Raw genomic sequence first — 17095 nt, forward strand, 5'->3', positions numbered from 1 at the left:
GTAAGCCTATTGTTTGGCCTATGTCTCTGATTGTTTGTTGTTGTTTTTTCTGCCTCATAATGGCTTTCTTGATTGTCATTGGCACAACTATGGTGCTCATATGTTGACAAAAACTATTAACAGCAATCAAAAACCTAGAATCAAGACTAGATACTGAAAGATTTCTTACATGTCTAAAATGGGGGGACTATGTATAAAAAGGGATTCAATTTCTACATGGATCATGGACATAATGCTCTAATTAAAAAGGTGACAGTCTGCACTTTAATATCATATTCAAAGTTTAATTTCAAATGTGCTGGAATACAGAGCCCAAAGAACAGGAATTGTACCATGGTCCAAATACTTACAGACTGCATGGTATGTACATAAAAACTACAATAATACAATTATCTAAATAACTGAATGTATAAAAAGCATAAATTCCCAACAAAGTAAATTTAAATTTAAAACTTCTATCATTGAAATACAATTGTACGTGAAATGAAATGTCAGTTTTGCACAAGTGCAGTATTTGAAACAAAAACTTTAAGCAAGATGTTGCTAAGTTTGAAATCCTATTGTGGAACTGGGGGTGGAACTCTTCCTTTTTTAAAGCTGGTAATTATCACCGTAACTGATTATTGGCAAAAGAAAGTCGGCATTGTTAATGCACAATATACATATTAACCGTTCCTATAAGTATAGACAAAGAACACAATGGCAACATGAGACAAGCTCTTGAGAGATTGTTTTAAGAAAGTGTATTTATTGGGAATAGTCAATTTTCTTGTTGACAGCATTTGTGAATACAATAAAACTTACTATTAAGAGTCTGTGTGTACAGATTATGCATACACACTCAAATAGGCTCATATAAGTTCTGTTTCAAACAAAACTTACAGAAAACACTGGTGATACTACCCACCCACCATTTTGAATAATCAAAATTCTAATCCCTTGAGCATTCAACCCCTACATCCTTTTTCATACATAAAATACACATATTGCTATCCTCAGTCCACTAAAATAATTAGGTGATTTGGGCCCTATAAGTTTAGTACTTGGCACACATTTCAAATTCACTGGAGAAACCTGTTCAGTTCTGTTAGTAGCTCTAACTGGTAGTCAAAAAGAAAAAGGAAAAAAACCTTAACCATACCAAGAATTTTCATTCAGAGTCTTACAGTTTCTTGGCCAAATCCACCAATTCAAAAGAATATTTACTTTTTTTTTTTATCATTAACAGGAAAAGGACCTGTCTTTACCTTTGAGTATATTTTTAAGTTTGCCTACAAATAAAAGAGAAAAGATACTGTACATTACAAACACTGGTTTCATAAAATAAGAAATAGTATGCATTTTTGTTTGTTTTTGCTTTTCTTTTTCAGGAGGGCAGCACGTATGGTTGCTGCGGCACCTTGAGCGCTGGCTGAGAGGTTTGGCAGAGGAAGATTGTGCTGGAGCGGTAGTCTGGAGGAGAGGCAGGTTACATTGCAAGGCTCCAGCTCTCTTTAGTGTTCTTTCCCTTTCCCCTTCTTTCCTGTGGGGAAATAAAAAAGCACAACACGGTGAAGTCAGTGTTACTGAAACAAACTGTTTGGAACATCATTAAGAAGAAAGAGAGCACTGGTGTATGATTGGGATCGTTGCCTTGCGTTTGGAGGCATTTGATTGAACTTGAGCAGATAAGACAGCTCTGTGCACTTCAGAATGAATTCTGCTGCTGCTGTCAGCAGTTATATTATCAATGAAGGCAAGTGAGCACCTGTGGCAGCCATACATGCCCAAACTATAACACCCCCACAACCATGTTTCAGTAAGTGAAAATACCTTCTCTTGCAGCAAAGTGCTCTAATGAAGCGAACAACATCCGATTCTCCAATGGCCTGGGACCTGTTACACCACGCATGATTACAGAGTTAGCCAGACAACTAGAAAAGTAAAACCCGGACCCTGCCCAAATCTCGAGCAGGGGCTGAAGTAAGAAGAGCTGTTCCAGGTTTTACTTTCTGCAGTTACCCAGCTAACTCAGTAATCCTACTTTGTGGAACTGGCCCCTCCACGTCATAATTATATGCACCCTTTTCTATTTTCCCTCATCTCTAACAAACTATTATACTTCTGTGCTATTCCATCACCAAGCTCCTCTTTGCTGAGAAAGTCACATGATTTGAGCATGACCCATGCATGAGAAAATGGTTGTATTTCTTACTGCAACCAAGGTGCATGCCAAAATTTTTTAATTGCTTCAGTTTGCAATTAATGTTCGGGCAGTTATTTCCTTTATTGAAACCATGGTCGAAGGTTTCAATGAAGTCCATTAACTATGATATACCCCTTTAAGTGGATATCTTCAGATTTCTGCTGATGGCCCAGATGTTACACTTTTCAAGCTGATGACTATATTCATGGACTTTCTCCCTGCGCCTCATCAGCCACACTGTAGGCCTGTACAGCATCAGACTGACCTTTGGACTTTGTCTTGGTCTTTGGGCAGGGTTTGGACACCTGGATGGTGGCCTGGCACTCAGCGTTGTACAGGGCTTTCTTCAGGGTTCCAGATCGGTTTTTCATGCCAGTGGTGGTGTCGCACTCTCCCCAGCTCCCAAACTTGTACTTGCAGTCAGCTGAAAGGGAGCGAAGATGAAGTCCCTGCTAGCCACCGCTACCTTTTGCCATTGCTACATTTATTTAGCCATAGCTACTTTACTGCCACACTCAGCAACAGAACAATCAAGTGTTGCAGAACACACATGCCTACATGCAATTTGAATTTAGCTCAAAAATAGAAACCTGTAGATAACCTCTTTGACACATCATAATTCAAGTCTATAAGTCTATAAGTAAGAGTACTGCAGATTTATTAATAAAGAAAAAATGGACATGAATAAAGATTGCATTAAAAAGCAAGAATAAATAAATAAATAAATAAATACAAATACAAAGCATTTCCAGGAAAATGCAATCTCACTATCAGTATTTGTAACAGTCCTTCCAAAAGTAATTAGCCACCAATTGAGTTTGACAGGCTTAATAAGCTAAATTTGGGAAAAGGGATGCCTGGGTCTTCCATTAATGTTGCATCTTATTAAAAAGCCGAACATATCTTCTGTCATCCGAGACTAATATTGAAACACATTATCTCCACATTAGTCTGTCTGAGGCTATTTCTCCTGCATGGAACTAGATTCAGCAATGAGAGAAGATAAATTGTGCCTAGCTATGCAGATATACTAGGACAAGCCCAGGCAACTTCAGAAAAACACTCATTTCAGATGCCAACAGTAACTGCGATGATTGGCAGCCAAAAGAAGTGGTCAATATTTTAAATTACTACACTGAGAAAGTAGCATTTTGGGGTTTTTTTTAGTACTCAGGAGTATCTTCCAACAAAAGATACCAAAATCACTCCAGTTTCTCTTTCGATTGACACTGGATATTTGGGCTGTAAAGTAATTTGGCCTGTAATCTTTCAAAAACTAGTAAACTACAAAAATCGTCATAACATTTCATCATCTGCTAAGTGTCAACATCTAAACTGAGAGCCATGAACACATGTTTAACTAGTTAGCTAAAACAGATTACCTAAATTAATTTGATTATGGCCCAGATTTAATATTTGAAAGTTTTGGAAATTTTACATGTCTAACTGGCAGGTCAAATGGGAAATACAATATAGAACCCTAACATACTACAAAAAAAGACATAAAATAAGACAAATCCACACAGTATGTCTGAGTCTCAACAGGCACAATAAAATATTTGCATATGAAGTGCTAATAGAATCACAACAGGAGCTCTTGCTGCTCGAAAACAAAGCACTCTCATGCAAATAACAGAAAAAACAGGGTGCACCCGACGTACCACCAAACTCCTTCTTCCAGTTGCAAGGCACTTTGCACTTGAGTTTCTTGGTCTGATCATTGCAGGTGCCTTCTCTGACTCCGAGCCCACAGTCACCGTTATTGGGCACACAGTTGCCATAGCGCCATTCCGCGCAATCAGAGGTCGCCTTGGCACCTTTGCCTCTCTCTGCAGCAAAATGTAAAAAAATTAAATAATTGAAACAACACTTGTTTATGTGTACATATTGTGTCTTGGGATTTGATGCTCAGTGTAATAATGTAATAATTAGTTTAATTTAGTATCACTGAAAGGAATTGCATGGATTAGTAAATTGATTATCTTATTTTATGGATTCAAACTGGACTGTGAATGGTAAGTGGATTCAGTTCGCTTCATCTGATAGTCTGAGATCGCCTGAAAACTGTAAGCCAGACTAAACCGTTTCACCTTTCTTGCCCCTTCCAGCTTCTGCAGTTACCATCATCAAGGCCACCACCAGGACAAGAACAACTGATAACATACCCCGCATTCTACAGGGGGAGAGAGAGAGAGAGAGAGAGAGCGTGATGGAGACAGGGGGGAGAGAGGGGAGAGAGAGAAGGATTGTCACTGTCATATCTGCGAAATGAGAAAATCAATATTACCGCCGGTCTGAGACAGATCCTATGAAATTGCTTGTGATTTGTTATGAAAATTACACAGATCCCCTTGAGCCATTCCTGCAGAGAGAATAGTGCGTTTTGTGTGCGAACATTTAAAGACAGCATCCTGAATCCGACAAGGAGAATATATTACCTTCGGTAATCACAACCTGAGGACGGCACTGTAGTGTGTATCCAGGTAACAAAATTAAAGCAGACTGATTTATTGCACGACTCACTCAAATACATGTTTGTTACGGAACCATTTTCAGCATAGACCCTCTCACTGGTGCTTCCTCCCAAGATGAAGACCTTAAACACTGCTATATTTGTATTTGATGTAACAGAACTATTTTTATTCACTGTTTCTACGTCCACTTTTTCAATATGATTTGCATACTGACAACAACGACACTGTCATTGGTCCATTTGTGTCAAAACAAAAGGTTTGTTATGACATGAAGTTATGAATACAAATGTGTTGCTGTAGCTTGGGAGAAGAAAAAGGTTAAACGACACTGGGGTTACTGGAAGCAAATTATAATTTTTTTTCAAGAATACACCCGAGCATTTAAATTAATCACATTTAAATGTACTCAAACTCAGGAAACAAACAAGATTAACTTAAGATACCTTTGGATGACTGACTTATTTCAGAAAATCCACCTGTATCATTAAATATTAATTGAATGCCAAGCACTGGTGGAAATACATACATTGCATCCAATCCACCGGTAATACTGTGCATCAAGCAATGAAATCAACACAATATTTAAAGACTTCTACAACAGAATTTATACTTCAGAAACCATCTCTGAGTACAATGAGACTGAAAACTACATCTAACTAACATCAACTTTCCATTACAACCCAACAAGTTTTCCACTTATTACATCCCCATTACCAAAGATGAACTAAATGAAGTGATTAAAGCTATGCAAACAAATACAATTCATGTATATAATTCAAATACAAATTGTGATCTATGGACAGGAGAAAGTGAGGAGCTAGGCCAATCAGATCAAGTTTGGATAAAAGCATCAGCTGAATAACTGTAATGTAAGTTCCGTGGACCACAGACACAGAGCACAAGACCATTTCTGGTACATGGGCTATTTCATTGGACGAGCGCAAACAATTGTGCAGCAACACAGTAGTTTTTCTCAACTGACAGTTTACTCAAACAAGGAAAACAGGTTTGGACCCTCCGTGGGTGAAGCTAATGTTTAGGCAAAGCAGAGGACATCCAAACTATGATTATGAAATGGGCAACCTGGGAAAAAAAGGGATTATCCAATGTACAGCGCAGGTCTTTATTTGTCTCCGTTTTCTTTGATGGTCAGGAGAATCTACAGTGTGTTCACACACACCCGGCGAAGGAGTAACAAGAGGTAGCTGCTACTGTGTGTGGGAATTAGACTGAAGCTGCCAGTGATGCAGCAGGACTGGTCTTCTATAGCGATACATTAACAGTGGTTGAGGTGTTCAGTGGTTAAACCTGAAGATTTTACTTCAATTTGTTGCCACCATATTTTCTCCATTGCATTTTTTTAGGTTCATTAGCTCTCCGCCTGTGGTGATATTTCTGGTGTTCAATCGAGAGCAATCTGCTATTATCAAGAGGACAGCTTTGGACATGCTGTAACTGGTAACCATGGCAATTGAAACTAATAGATAGCACAATGCCGGGTGTCTCGGTGGCGCAGCCTGTAGAGCACTGACCGCGTGCTCATTGCGAGCCGTGATGTCGGCGGTTCGAATCCTACTGTCTGACATTTGTCGCATGTCTTCCCCTCTCTCTCGCCCCCATTCTTCCTGTCTCTATACTATATACTGTCCAATAAAGCTGAAACAGGCCGAAAAAAGATAGCACAATGTCGAAACCAGAAAACCAAAATACATCAACAATACATCTGCAGTCCCTCATTACAGAATAGAAATGACACTTATCACTGCAAAAAATGTCTGTCTTAACAAGTAATAACACTTACGATCTTTTTTCCTCTCAAGTAGAAAATATTACCTTGATTTAAGTTTGCTTGACAAGTGGAATGTTCTTATTCCATTGACAAATCTTGGAATAAGTTAATCTGGTTTACCTCAATATAAGTACTAATATACCAGTTGAGATGTACTTATTTTTTGGTTTTTGCACTGAAAGCACTAGTGTTGGCCCTATTAGCCACAGCATGTAATTATTATGGTATGAAGAAGCCATTGGGATCTGTACCGGCAAGGAAATATGACCACCAATTGCCTAGTCTGTCATGGTTTGAAAATTGGCATTTATTGCTCAAGCAAGAACCATTTCCACACAGATTTTGGTTCTTTTATATATAAATGTATCCCCATGCTAATAATAGTTGAAAACAAGTTCTGAGTCATATTAAGGCCAGATGCCAAGGTGATGAGATTTGCTTCTGTTATGTAATGTTACTGTTTTCATTTATTAATTTCTTTGTACACTGCAGACAGCACTGAAAAAGAAAACAAAATCTATTCTGGAACAAATAAGGAACAAAAACAATGTGGCAAATCCCAAAAGTGTGTCACTTGAGTAGGTGGAGGTATTTTATTTGCATAACTGTGGAGATGGAGCCATTATTTGGCTCCCGGTTGGACTTTATGGAAGTTATAGACTTAAAGGTAATCTCAAAACTCAAATATTGAATCTTCTACAGCTATATCCCATACTGTATGATTTTTAAATGAACAACAATGAAATACACTCACAGAAATAAAGGTATGAAAGGTATTACAAATGCTTGTTGCTGTTTTGCTTGGAAAATATACTCATTTGTAGCCAAACATGACATTACTGTACTTTCAGGGTATATTAGGGAAATTTGATTCTCAAAGAACAAAAATGTACCTCCACTGTCATTTTATTTCTGAAAGTATACAGTGACAATACTGTATTTTAGTTTTCTGCAAAATACATGATGCCGTTATACACACCAAACTTCCCATCAAAGTTAGAACAGGTCATCAACATTCACAGTTTGCCTCTGTACTTTAGCGGCAGTGATATCAGATCTTAATTCATATTGACTGCATACTGTTGGTAGCACTGTGCACTAGTCATGCATTTCCATGCTACGAGAAAATCAGAAGGCACTTCAGCACAGCACGACGGCTCTCATGAATATGGAGCCGTCCACTTCAGCTCAAAAGCATGTAGATGGGTGTTTTGAGGAAGTCACATTTTTTTGTATGTTATTGAAATACTGTAAGACTGGCCAAGATGAAAATTCAGATCCTCCATAAGTGTTTTTTCCATAACTGTGAATTTAAAAAGCAACACTACTAACTATCATCCAACTAAAGTGAGTTGAAGTTGATTGGTGTGATTGGGATAACAGTTATTCAACAAATATATATATATAAATATATATATATATATATACATTTTTTTTTTTTTCCACTTTGGACTCTCATCTCATTTGCACCACTTTTGAACACAGGTACAAAATGTCATTTCCCCACCTCAATAATACCAGCAGCTCCACATTTGACATTTAAATTAATGGACTGCATTCATACTGTATCATGCTCTTCAAGATCTCAAAGCAGCTCACTGCGAACGCGGAAACTCATCACCATCAATCTGTAGCTTGCACCTGAGTGAAGCATGCCAGCCATTTTGCATCAGAATACAATATAATGCTGTCCTATAGCAAAAGAAATGCAGCAGCAACTAGGTTGTCCCAGGAGGCTTCCTACCTGAGTACCAACCGCACCATCTGGCAGGAGAAAGGTATACAGTAGTATTGCTTCTGTTTCCTGTGGCTTGTTATACGTTTATACTGTGTGTTTTGAGCCCTCATAATACTTTGACACTATAAGTAGACAAATTATTACAATCTTGAGCACAAGTCTCAAGGTAGTGTTTCTTTATTCAGGATGTGTATTCGATCAATGAGGATACCTACACCACTTCTTAGAAACACATACCCCTTCATATTTACAACAATAAGTAGCATAATAAATTCATTATTCAAATTATACGTTGATTATGATTGTTTGTATGAACCGCAAGACCGTCAGGGAACCAAACATACTGAAAAACTAAACAGGAATGATATTTTAATGAACTCAATCTCTGGCAATTCTTCAGTCAGAGACAATGCCTGCCAGAGACAAATCTGACAAGTGTATCTTTTCAACTTTGACAGCTGTTTTGAAATGATCATGGCAAATACTCCACCTTTCTTGTCAATTGACATTCTTCCAGCAGATACCATGGAAACTACAGAAGAAAATCATTGTTACTATTCCAGGAAGAGGCCAAACAAGGAAGCACTATCCTCTAAAAAATACATCATAAAAGAGTGTTCTTCAGTGCACATCCAAGCAAAGCCAGCTTTCATCTGTGAGCTGAACCGAACCACCATCGAATCAAAGTTTGTGTTATTCGTCTTTGTGGCGTTCATTGAAAGGCTTAACAGCATGCCCCTGGCCCCCGCACAAGTGTGCCTCTTATTAAAAAGAGGGCACTGGACTGGATTAGCAAAGAGCAAATGTGATAATCCTGCCTTTCTCTAATGTTTCCACTTGAATAATTACTGCCAGAAAACAGATGCCAAGAGGAATGTGCATGGTGGAGATTTAGTATGTTGATGGGATGTACAAAAAAATGTATGTAACAACCTATATTACTAGATTGCTCATAACTCTACTCAATACTTGCTTAGTAGGCACTATCTGGGTGGCTTATTAAACACAGTTTTACACTGCTATGTGCAAACAATTTATAGCTGCATCATTACTTTAGCACTTCACATAGAATGCTTTGACCATGGGTTCAAACAAACTGCAGCCTTCCACCAGGACTCAAGCTGTACACCTTACATCATCTGCCCTGCACCCAGACTAATATTCCATACACAAATCCTGGGGCTCAGCATCTACTATACTTTATTACATAAATGTAATCTGTATAAATGCAAAGCAGAGCAACATATACTGCTCCTTCATTCTGCAGTGGTCCTATCCTTCTTAACACTAGAATAATCAGGATTTCAGTCTACCTTTAACCGGACATGAACGTTACCAAAGACATTGACAAAACAAGATATAATGCAGAATGAATCTGCCATATGCAAAGTTTTTTGATCACAACAATTTGAACCATATGGAAAATGGAAGCGAACAATCAAGGGCCAGTTTTGTGAGGTTCTTGTTTCCTGTTCCTGCTTCAAAACAGAGCTGCAGACGGGTTCCAGGTGCTGTGCCTCAGGGCCAGTGGTCATAAAGGTAGGATGCCAGTTCACATAATAACCTAATATAATATGCAACACTTAAGGCTACCTTGAGTCAGGAGGAATTAAACTGCCATTATTCTTACTGCCTGACATCCTTACAATCCTGCCTTAAATATAAAACATCAATATTTCATAGAAGAAATGAAAAACAAGAAAATAAAATTCCTAACAGCAGTGTAATTCTGCTTGTTAAAATTGTATGATGTAAAACTAATGTCCTTGATAGCTCTAGTGTCAGTCGCCAGAGCTACTTTATAAAGAGCTAAAAGCATTAAATTGAGCTATTCAAATGGCTAATTCAGGCTTATTGGCCACTTTAGGCCAGTACAAACAGTAGAGGGCCAATGATGGCTATCCCATTGGCACCCACTACAGTCTAACCACCTCTGCACTCTCCTCTACCAACAGGCTCCCACTGCTGCAGCGGGAAAGGGCACAAACGCGGGACAAATCGACTCTCCGGGCAGGAATCTCCTCCTCCCAAAGAAAGCAAATACACTGGAGAAATTCCTCCCATTCAGCCGGAATATTAATTGCTCTCTGAAGCATGTCCTTTGAGGTGAAAGAATGCCATTATCTCAGCTGTTGGGGAGACCGTTTCCATACCCTTATCATGTTGGCTAGGCTACCTGCGTATTTCCTCACCGAGCTGCCACACATTGATCGAGTGATTTTACCTCGGTTCAAATATAAGGCACTGCGTATTCATCTGGCCACTCCTCATACAGAGAGCACAGCAAATAAAACCCTCCAGGAACACAAAAGCCGAGGCCGGCGGGCTGGCGGACCGACGGAAGCATACACTTAACACTCTCTTAAAACAAGTTCGTAAAATATTCTGTTGACCCAGTAAAGCTCGCTGCTCCGCAACAAACATAATTAAGCAGCAGAGACCCAGCCGAGCGTGACTAAACACTCCCGACTCCATAAATCTTCCCCCGCTCTTTGTGCGCCGCTGCTGTTAAAAATTACGGACAAGTCCCGTCTCGGAAGGCAGGATCTCAAAGTTTTTTTTTTTTTGTTGTGGTCGTATTTTTTTCCATACCAGCCAGCAGTTCCAATGGCATTCTTCCCCAGGCCATAGACACGGAAGGCTTCTCCAGGCAACCCTTTTGTTTGAAAAGAAACGGGACTCAGCAGGTTTCAGCGCGGCCACCAGGCCCTGCCGAGATTGAGGCCTAGCTGTCCCTGAATAGCTTTTTATTACCCTCTGCGAGGAATACAGATTCCTCCCTGCAAAATAAGGCCTTTTCTTGCCTCTTTTTTTCTTTTTAAAGGAAAGAAAACTGAGATCCCATGCTGTGCTTTAGAGACAAACCTTTTGTCTGTCCAGCTGAATTTGAACATATATGCATATGTATACTAAATAAATACTTTGATCAATCTAGGATGATGCAATTCCCTATTTCTGAATGCAAATGCATGCATTTTGTAAACTTCCTACTGTATTCCAGTGTTGACAGCCATGGCGTTTTACTTCCTTCTGAACTTTTCATCAAAAACACATTTTAAAGAAAGTACACAAAATTAGTAAAAATGAGTAAAGTATTCACCCAGAATGTTCCGTTTTTAGTTTTAATGACTTTGCGGCTTTGCAGTGCAAAAGAAAACAAGAAACAACTTTTTCTTGACACTTTACTGCTGTTAATAAGCCTAGCATAGGCCACCTGTCAAAACACAGCAAAACTGAATACACTGAATTATGAATTTAGTTATTCAATTCCTTTCACAAAAAAACTGATGAATAGCAAATAGGCAAATGCAGTGGCCTGATATTACATTGGGAAACTTGAAATAGCAGTATCATTCTTCACCATACATAATTTTATGAATTGTCATCCTTGAAAAATGGATGAGCAGAGAGCCCAGAAACTGCTCTTTAGTGAGCAAGATAAGCGATGTGATTTTTGGGAAGACAAAAGTTCAAAAGTTAGCCATAACAATTAGTCAATTTGCCTCATTGGTCATCCATTAGGTAAGATCGACTTGGAAACAGAGAAATCCAAGATGTATAACCTGGAACAAGGGTTTAACTCTAGAAATAAAATCTACTCAAAATTCCTTTTTGGGGAAGACTTGGCACCCCTCAGTTTAATTTTTGGAAAGCCAAAACCCCCTACTGATTTTGAGAGGTCAGGCTGTGGTTAGTGGATTATCTGGATTCAGCTGTATCCACAAGCTTTTCTGCAGGCTACAAACACCCATGCATTCCAATCCATTCTAGGTTTCACCTACTCATGACCAAGTGACTTCAAGACTCATATATGCAGGGGATTATCAAGTTTTATCAATGACTCATTTGAACTTTATCAAGTACTCATTTTAATATGTTGACAGTCTGGTGTTGGTTCAAAAACAAACCAGTGAAGGACAACACGTGGCCTGTTGTGGCAGCCTCACATTACTTTACAGTTATTTAGCCGAGGCTTTTATCCAAAACAACTTAAAGTTGATTAGACCAAGCGGGGGTTAATCAAACCTGGAGCAATGTGGGGTTAAGGGCCTTGTTCAGGGGCCCAACAGTTACATGGATCTTATCTTGGCTACACCGGGGCTTGATTCACCAAGTTTCCAGGTCCCAAACATGTACCTTAGCCACTAGGCTACAGCCTGCCTGGTCACATGACTGGTCTCAGTTGAAACACTGTATAGAGAGGCTGTCAGTGGAGGGTCTAAAGGGGCACCAACATCATTGATTCAAAATTATCCACCTGCTTTCCTAGCGAGGAAATAATATACGTTTACGCTGATTTTTATTTTCAGGTACATTCAGACTGTAGCACAATTAAATTCCTAAAATAATACAAAACTAAGAAAAGGCAATTTCTCACCACAAATCAGACACAAGTAAGCTGTTTCACGATGACAGCTCACGTTTAGCCACAAATGAATGTGAATACAGTACAAGATGTTCTCCAGGATCCTTCATCACCCGAGGGTGCACTGCCCCTCTTCTGAGAAAAGTGGAGAGGCAGCGCTCCCATTGGCTGAGTGAGAAGAGGGATCCTGAGGTAACAGGGGTCAGGATGTGACACGGGACACAAAGAGCCAGCCAGCCTCCATGCCCACTTGAGGACAGGCCTTTATTCCTCAGCAGATAATGACTGAAACACACGCATTATTCATGTCCTCCTTTCAAACACATGGCACCGTTTCACTCGCCCACTTTTAACTTGGCAGATTGGAGAAGAAACCCCTCCCCTTTCATTATGGAATGTAAACACGGTACAACCTCGGAGATTCAAACGCATCGCTAACCCTTACATTCCCTTCGAAGGTGATACAAGGTGGCAATTTAATTTTGAATACATTTTTTAAATAATTTTTGGCAAGAATTAGTACTAGTCTTGCTTGTCCTAACCCTTGACTAGAGGGAGTGATCATCCATGGGATTCACTGCAAAATTCCAGCTGTTCATCAGGCTATATCTTTCCAAGCACTATCCTATGGTTTCTTGTCTTCATGAGTGAAGTCTTGGAAAGGCATCAGTGCCAAGGCCCCGGGCTGATTTTCTGCATCAGTGGGGTTGTGGAAGTTGGCTATGTAGCACTCCCTGGCAAGTCTATAGGCCATTCTGTCAACCAGCTTCAGGGACAGGAAGACCCAAGGCGGAAGAGGGGGGGGGGAGGTGTACCATTCCAAGCTGTACAGTACATTTTGAAAGCAGGCAAGAAGCTCAAATAATATCTTGGAAATCGGTCTAATTGCTGGATGAAGGATCAGAGGGCAATATTTCCAGTCCATTGCCCTCTAACACTGCTCTACAGTTGCAAGAGGAATATATGAGCACTGAGGCTGCAGTCCATACAAATGAATAGACCCTAATAACAATGGCTTAGTTTGAACTTTTAAACATTTTAAAAGATGTTACTTTGAAATTTTAGGGGGAAATCTGCAACTAATTCATCCAAACATATTTAGAGGACAAATAACAAGCCTACATTGAAATTCCATTAAGAAAACACCTATTTGGAAAAAGAGAACATTTACCTTCTGTTAACAGTTTCTTTAAAAAAAACAAATAGTGTCTCAACAAGAATAAAAAGTATCAGCCTTCTTCAAACACAAAATAACATGAATATTGAATACATAGTGATGAAACAAAAGCTAGTGTAAAAAGAAACTGGTGAACAGCATTACCCACAAAGCCAGGTGATTGACAGTCTTACCGAATAGCTTGAAAGCATGTACTTATCCTAAAAATTACATTGATCCTGCTCTGAAATGTCTAACTGCAATGAGGCCCAGCTTTCTAACTTTTGCTTCACTACAGAGGTCATTCGATCTTGCCCAGTGTATGTACCACAACCTACACATTGCCAATAATGCACCTTTCTCTCACATGTTCTCAAAACAACAATGCCCAAAACAAAATGGAGCTTATTTGTACAGCGGCCTGAACTTCTACATGCTCTTACATGGATTGCAATCCGCAGCTACAAGTCCACTGTTGGTGCCGTCTAAAGACCTTTTCTCCATGGCCTCCACAGAAAAGCACTACTTTGCATGTGAAGCGGAGGGGAGAAAGAAAGAAGGATGGCCGTGCAGAAACGAGTAGGTGAAAAGGGTCATGGCCAGTGAATGGAGGAAAGTGCACAAGTGCCTGGCCCTCGCCATTCTAACCCTGTGATCCCAGCGCTTTTTATCCGCTCATTCAGTTTGATGGGAGAAAGACTGAAGAATGTTAAGACACAGAACCATTCAGGGACCCTCTCAAAGCGATGATCACAGAACTTATGGGGAGGGGGGTGGGGGGTGGTTGGCAGTGTTTTTTCTCCAAAGCCTAAGCCGAGACACGCAGAAGGTCCGTGCTGACAACTTGGACAGGCTTTACCGGACACATCAGTGTTTACACTACCCGTTTTACAATAATGCGGGGAATTAAAGCCCATTGCTGATGATTGACTGCTATCTGTTCTACATTCTGTGAAAATACACTCTGACATCATGCAACTTTAGTTTAGAGTTAAAACGAATGTGTAATCTTTCCATATTAGCCATATATATATCTGGAGTGGAATTTAGGACTGTTAGCTGCGGAGATGGAATCACCATCAATATATTTGAACTGAAATTCAGATAAAAAAAATTGTACTACACATTCAATAAATATGAAAACAGATTAAGGTTGAGGAATATATTTAATTATATTTGTATCTCAGGCAGTTACAGCACATTGCTCAAGAACTTAGTAAGCACTGTAGCACTTGTTTAACCCATTTGAGGTTTCCCCTCTATAAGAAAATTCAAGAAAAAGATGTAATCCTGCACAGTTATGCCTGTCATTCAGTTCAAACCAGAAACTTATTCTTATAATTTCCCACTGTTCTTCGGGTATTCTACAGCTATCCAAATCGGCAATCCTGTAGTTTATCTCAATAACCTGCGCAGGTTTGAATGTGAAAGGGTGTAGGGTTCAGGAAAGTGGCTGGAATACTAACGATCCTTTGAACAATGTACCCTCTTGAAATATTACACCAAGGACGGTAGCTGTATTCATCCACGCCGTGTCTCCATTCAATAACTGACATATAAGGGACACCTATTGTATTGTTCAAGTGAGGAAACAATTACTCTGGCCTAACCAATTAATTGTTTGGCTTTGACAGACAGGCGCGCAACAAGCGCTGGAAGCACCCACAATGTTCAATGGAAATGCTTACGATTGACATTACAGCGAGTATGAGCGCAGTTCCAGCAAGTTCCCCTTGTGACGAAAAGTGCATTAGTGAAACCGAAAAGGGTTAAGGGCCTCCGTATTGTCAGTGTCAAACAATGGTACTGGATTATCTATTAATTCGAGATGCGTCACTCTTGCCTTTTTTAGCGCGCAGGATACAAAACAATTAACCTGGAATTTACCTTTAGTGGATTACCTACACTAGCCACCTATCTAGATAAGTAAAAATGCGTTGAATCAAGAAACACAATTTTACTGAACAGTTCAAAACTTAATAAGCTTTCTCATTTGTTTGGATGTTCAGTTATGGACACAGGCAAAGAATGCAAATGATTCCGACAATGATTTCAAATTGCAGTATACATCATTTTGGGAACGTGATAAAGTTTATTATTTGAACTTTTGAGAGCACTTGTCCGCAGATGGGACATTATCGGTGAATAAAAATTGGAAGCACTTCCTTGGAAGAAAACCCTTTTTTTCAAGCCATACTCCATCTATGGTCTAACAACAATTCATTTGTTGTAACCCGCCAGTAAAATAATGCGCAAAAGATATACTGTAGCTTAAAAATTAACTCAGCTAAATACAAACATGGAAACTTTACTCTCAAACTATTCGGGAATGTTTAGTGGCGCACGATTAACTCAGAGCATCACATCATAACTTTACCATTCCATGTTACACCATAAGAATAATAACAACGCACTATTTCATCAACTGCTTCCTCCATCTCTGGAACAAGATGTGTTAGTTGGATTGTGTTATTTTCATTATGCATTTTATTATCTAACATCATAGTTAGGCTATACCACTTTGCAAATATTATGCGTGATTAGCATAGTCCACTTAAGTTTCTCAATTTAAAAACGAACGCAAATTGTTGTACGCCTGTAAGTTATTTTAATTGCGCAGTGGACATACAACATATCCTTTAGTAATTACATTATTTTATTCAACTTACTTGGCACAGTAGATTGGGTTTCTCACGAATGAACTCTTTGCTCCGAGTGTTTCTGTTCACTCCGCCCTCGTCAGTACTCCAAGACCGTTTTCTGTTATCTGTTGCCCCGTTCTTTGTTTCTCAAAACTAGTTTGAGCTGGTCACATAAGGGCAACATTTAAATCAACCACGCGGTGACATCATTATCCCACGTGATATAAACTTTAAAAGTAGGTAGTGTAAACTAAGGATGACCACCCGAAGATGCTCTGTATATCACTAAATAAAACAAATAACGACTCCATGGATTTCAGTTTATTCTGACTGTTCATTAAATGATCTGCCAAATTATCAAAAAAGGTTTCAACATTGGCAATAAACATTCTACTTCAAAACACTATGAGATACTAGAATGGGGGTGGATCACAAAACCCCCCACTGGGAATGTTGCCTTACACAAGGTAAAACATGCATTTTGCATTACAAACTAGTGGAAATATGGACACACAAATATATATAGGTACAGTATATGCAAACACAATACATAAATTATGAGATTGCATGACACCACACCCTCTTGAATAGATGTTTACTGTTGTCCATTACTTTGTGGACTGATAGTCTGCCACCTTGAGATATTAATCAAGATATCTATTTATAATAAATACAAGATGATCACAATCACCTTGTTGTTGGAAAGACTGTATTGTCTGATTATAATATTTTAAATTCCTTTTGA

At 39.1% G+C, this 17095-nt stretch overlaps 1 protein-coding gene across 1 annotated transcript; it reads right to left on the bottom strand.

Moving 5' to 3' along the window:
- Positions 1-728: 728 nt before the first annotated feature.
- mdka (midkine a) lies at positions 729-16521 on the bottom strand. Its single transcript, XM_061246072.1, has 5 exons — positions 16378-16521; positions 4276-4358; positions 3847-4014; positions 2451-2609; positions 729-1522 (listed from the first exon to the last, which is right to left on the bottom strand). The coding sequence occupies exons 2-5, from the start codon at positions 4355-4357 to the stop codon at positions 1494-1496; spliced, it is 438 nt and encodes a 145-aa protein (XP_061102056.1). The 5' UTR covers position 4358; positions 16378-16521; the 3' UTR covers positions 729-1493.
- Between the last annotated feature and the right edge of the window lie 574 nt (positions 16522-17095).

Source organism: Conger conger, chromosome 6, assembly GCF_963514075.1.
Source record: "Conger conger chromosome 6, fConCon1.1, whole genome shotgun sequence".
NCBI lineage: Eukaryota > Metazoa > Chordata > Actinopteri > Anguilliformes > Congridae > Conger > Conger conger.

Bases quoted from the DNA above. Each gene is read 5' to 3' on its own strand.
- mdka (XM_061246072.1), bottom strand. From the start codon at position 4,357: ATGCGGGGTATGTTATCAGTTGTTCTTGTCCTGGTGGTGGCCTTGATG. The intron at 4,015-4,275 runs GTGAAACGGTTT...ATTTTGCTGCAG, and splicing joins AGCTGGAAGGGGCAAGAAAG to AGAGAGGCAAAGGTGCCAAG. The intron at 2,610-3,846 runs GTACGTCGGGTG...GCTCCCTTTCAG, and splicing joins CTGGAAGAAGGAGTTTGGTG to CTGACTGCAAGTACAAGTTT.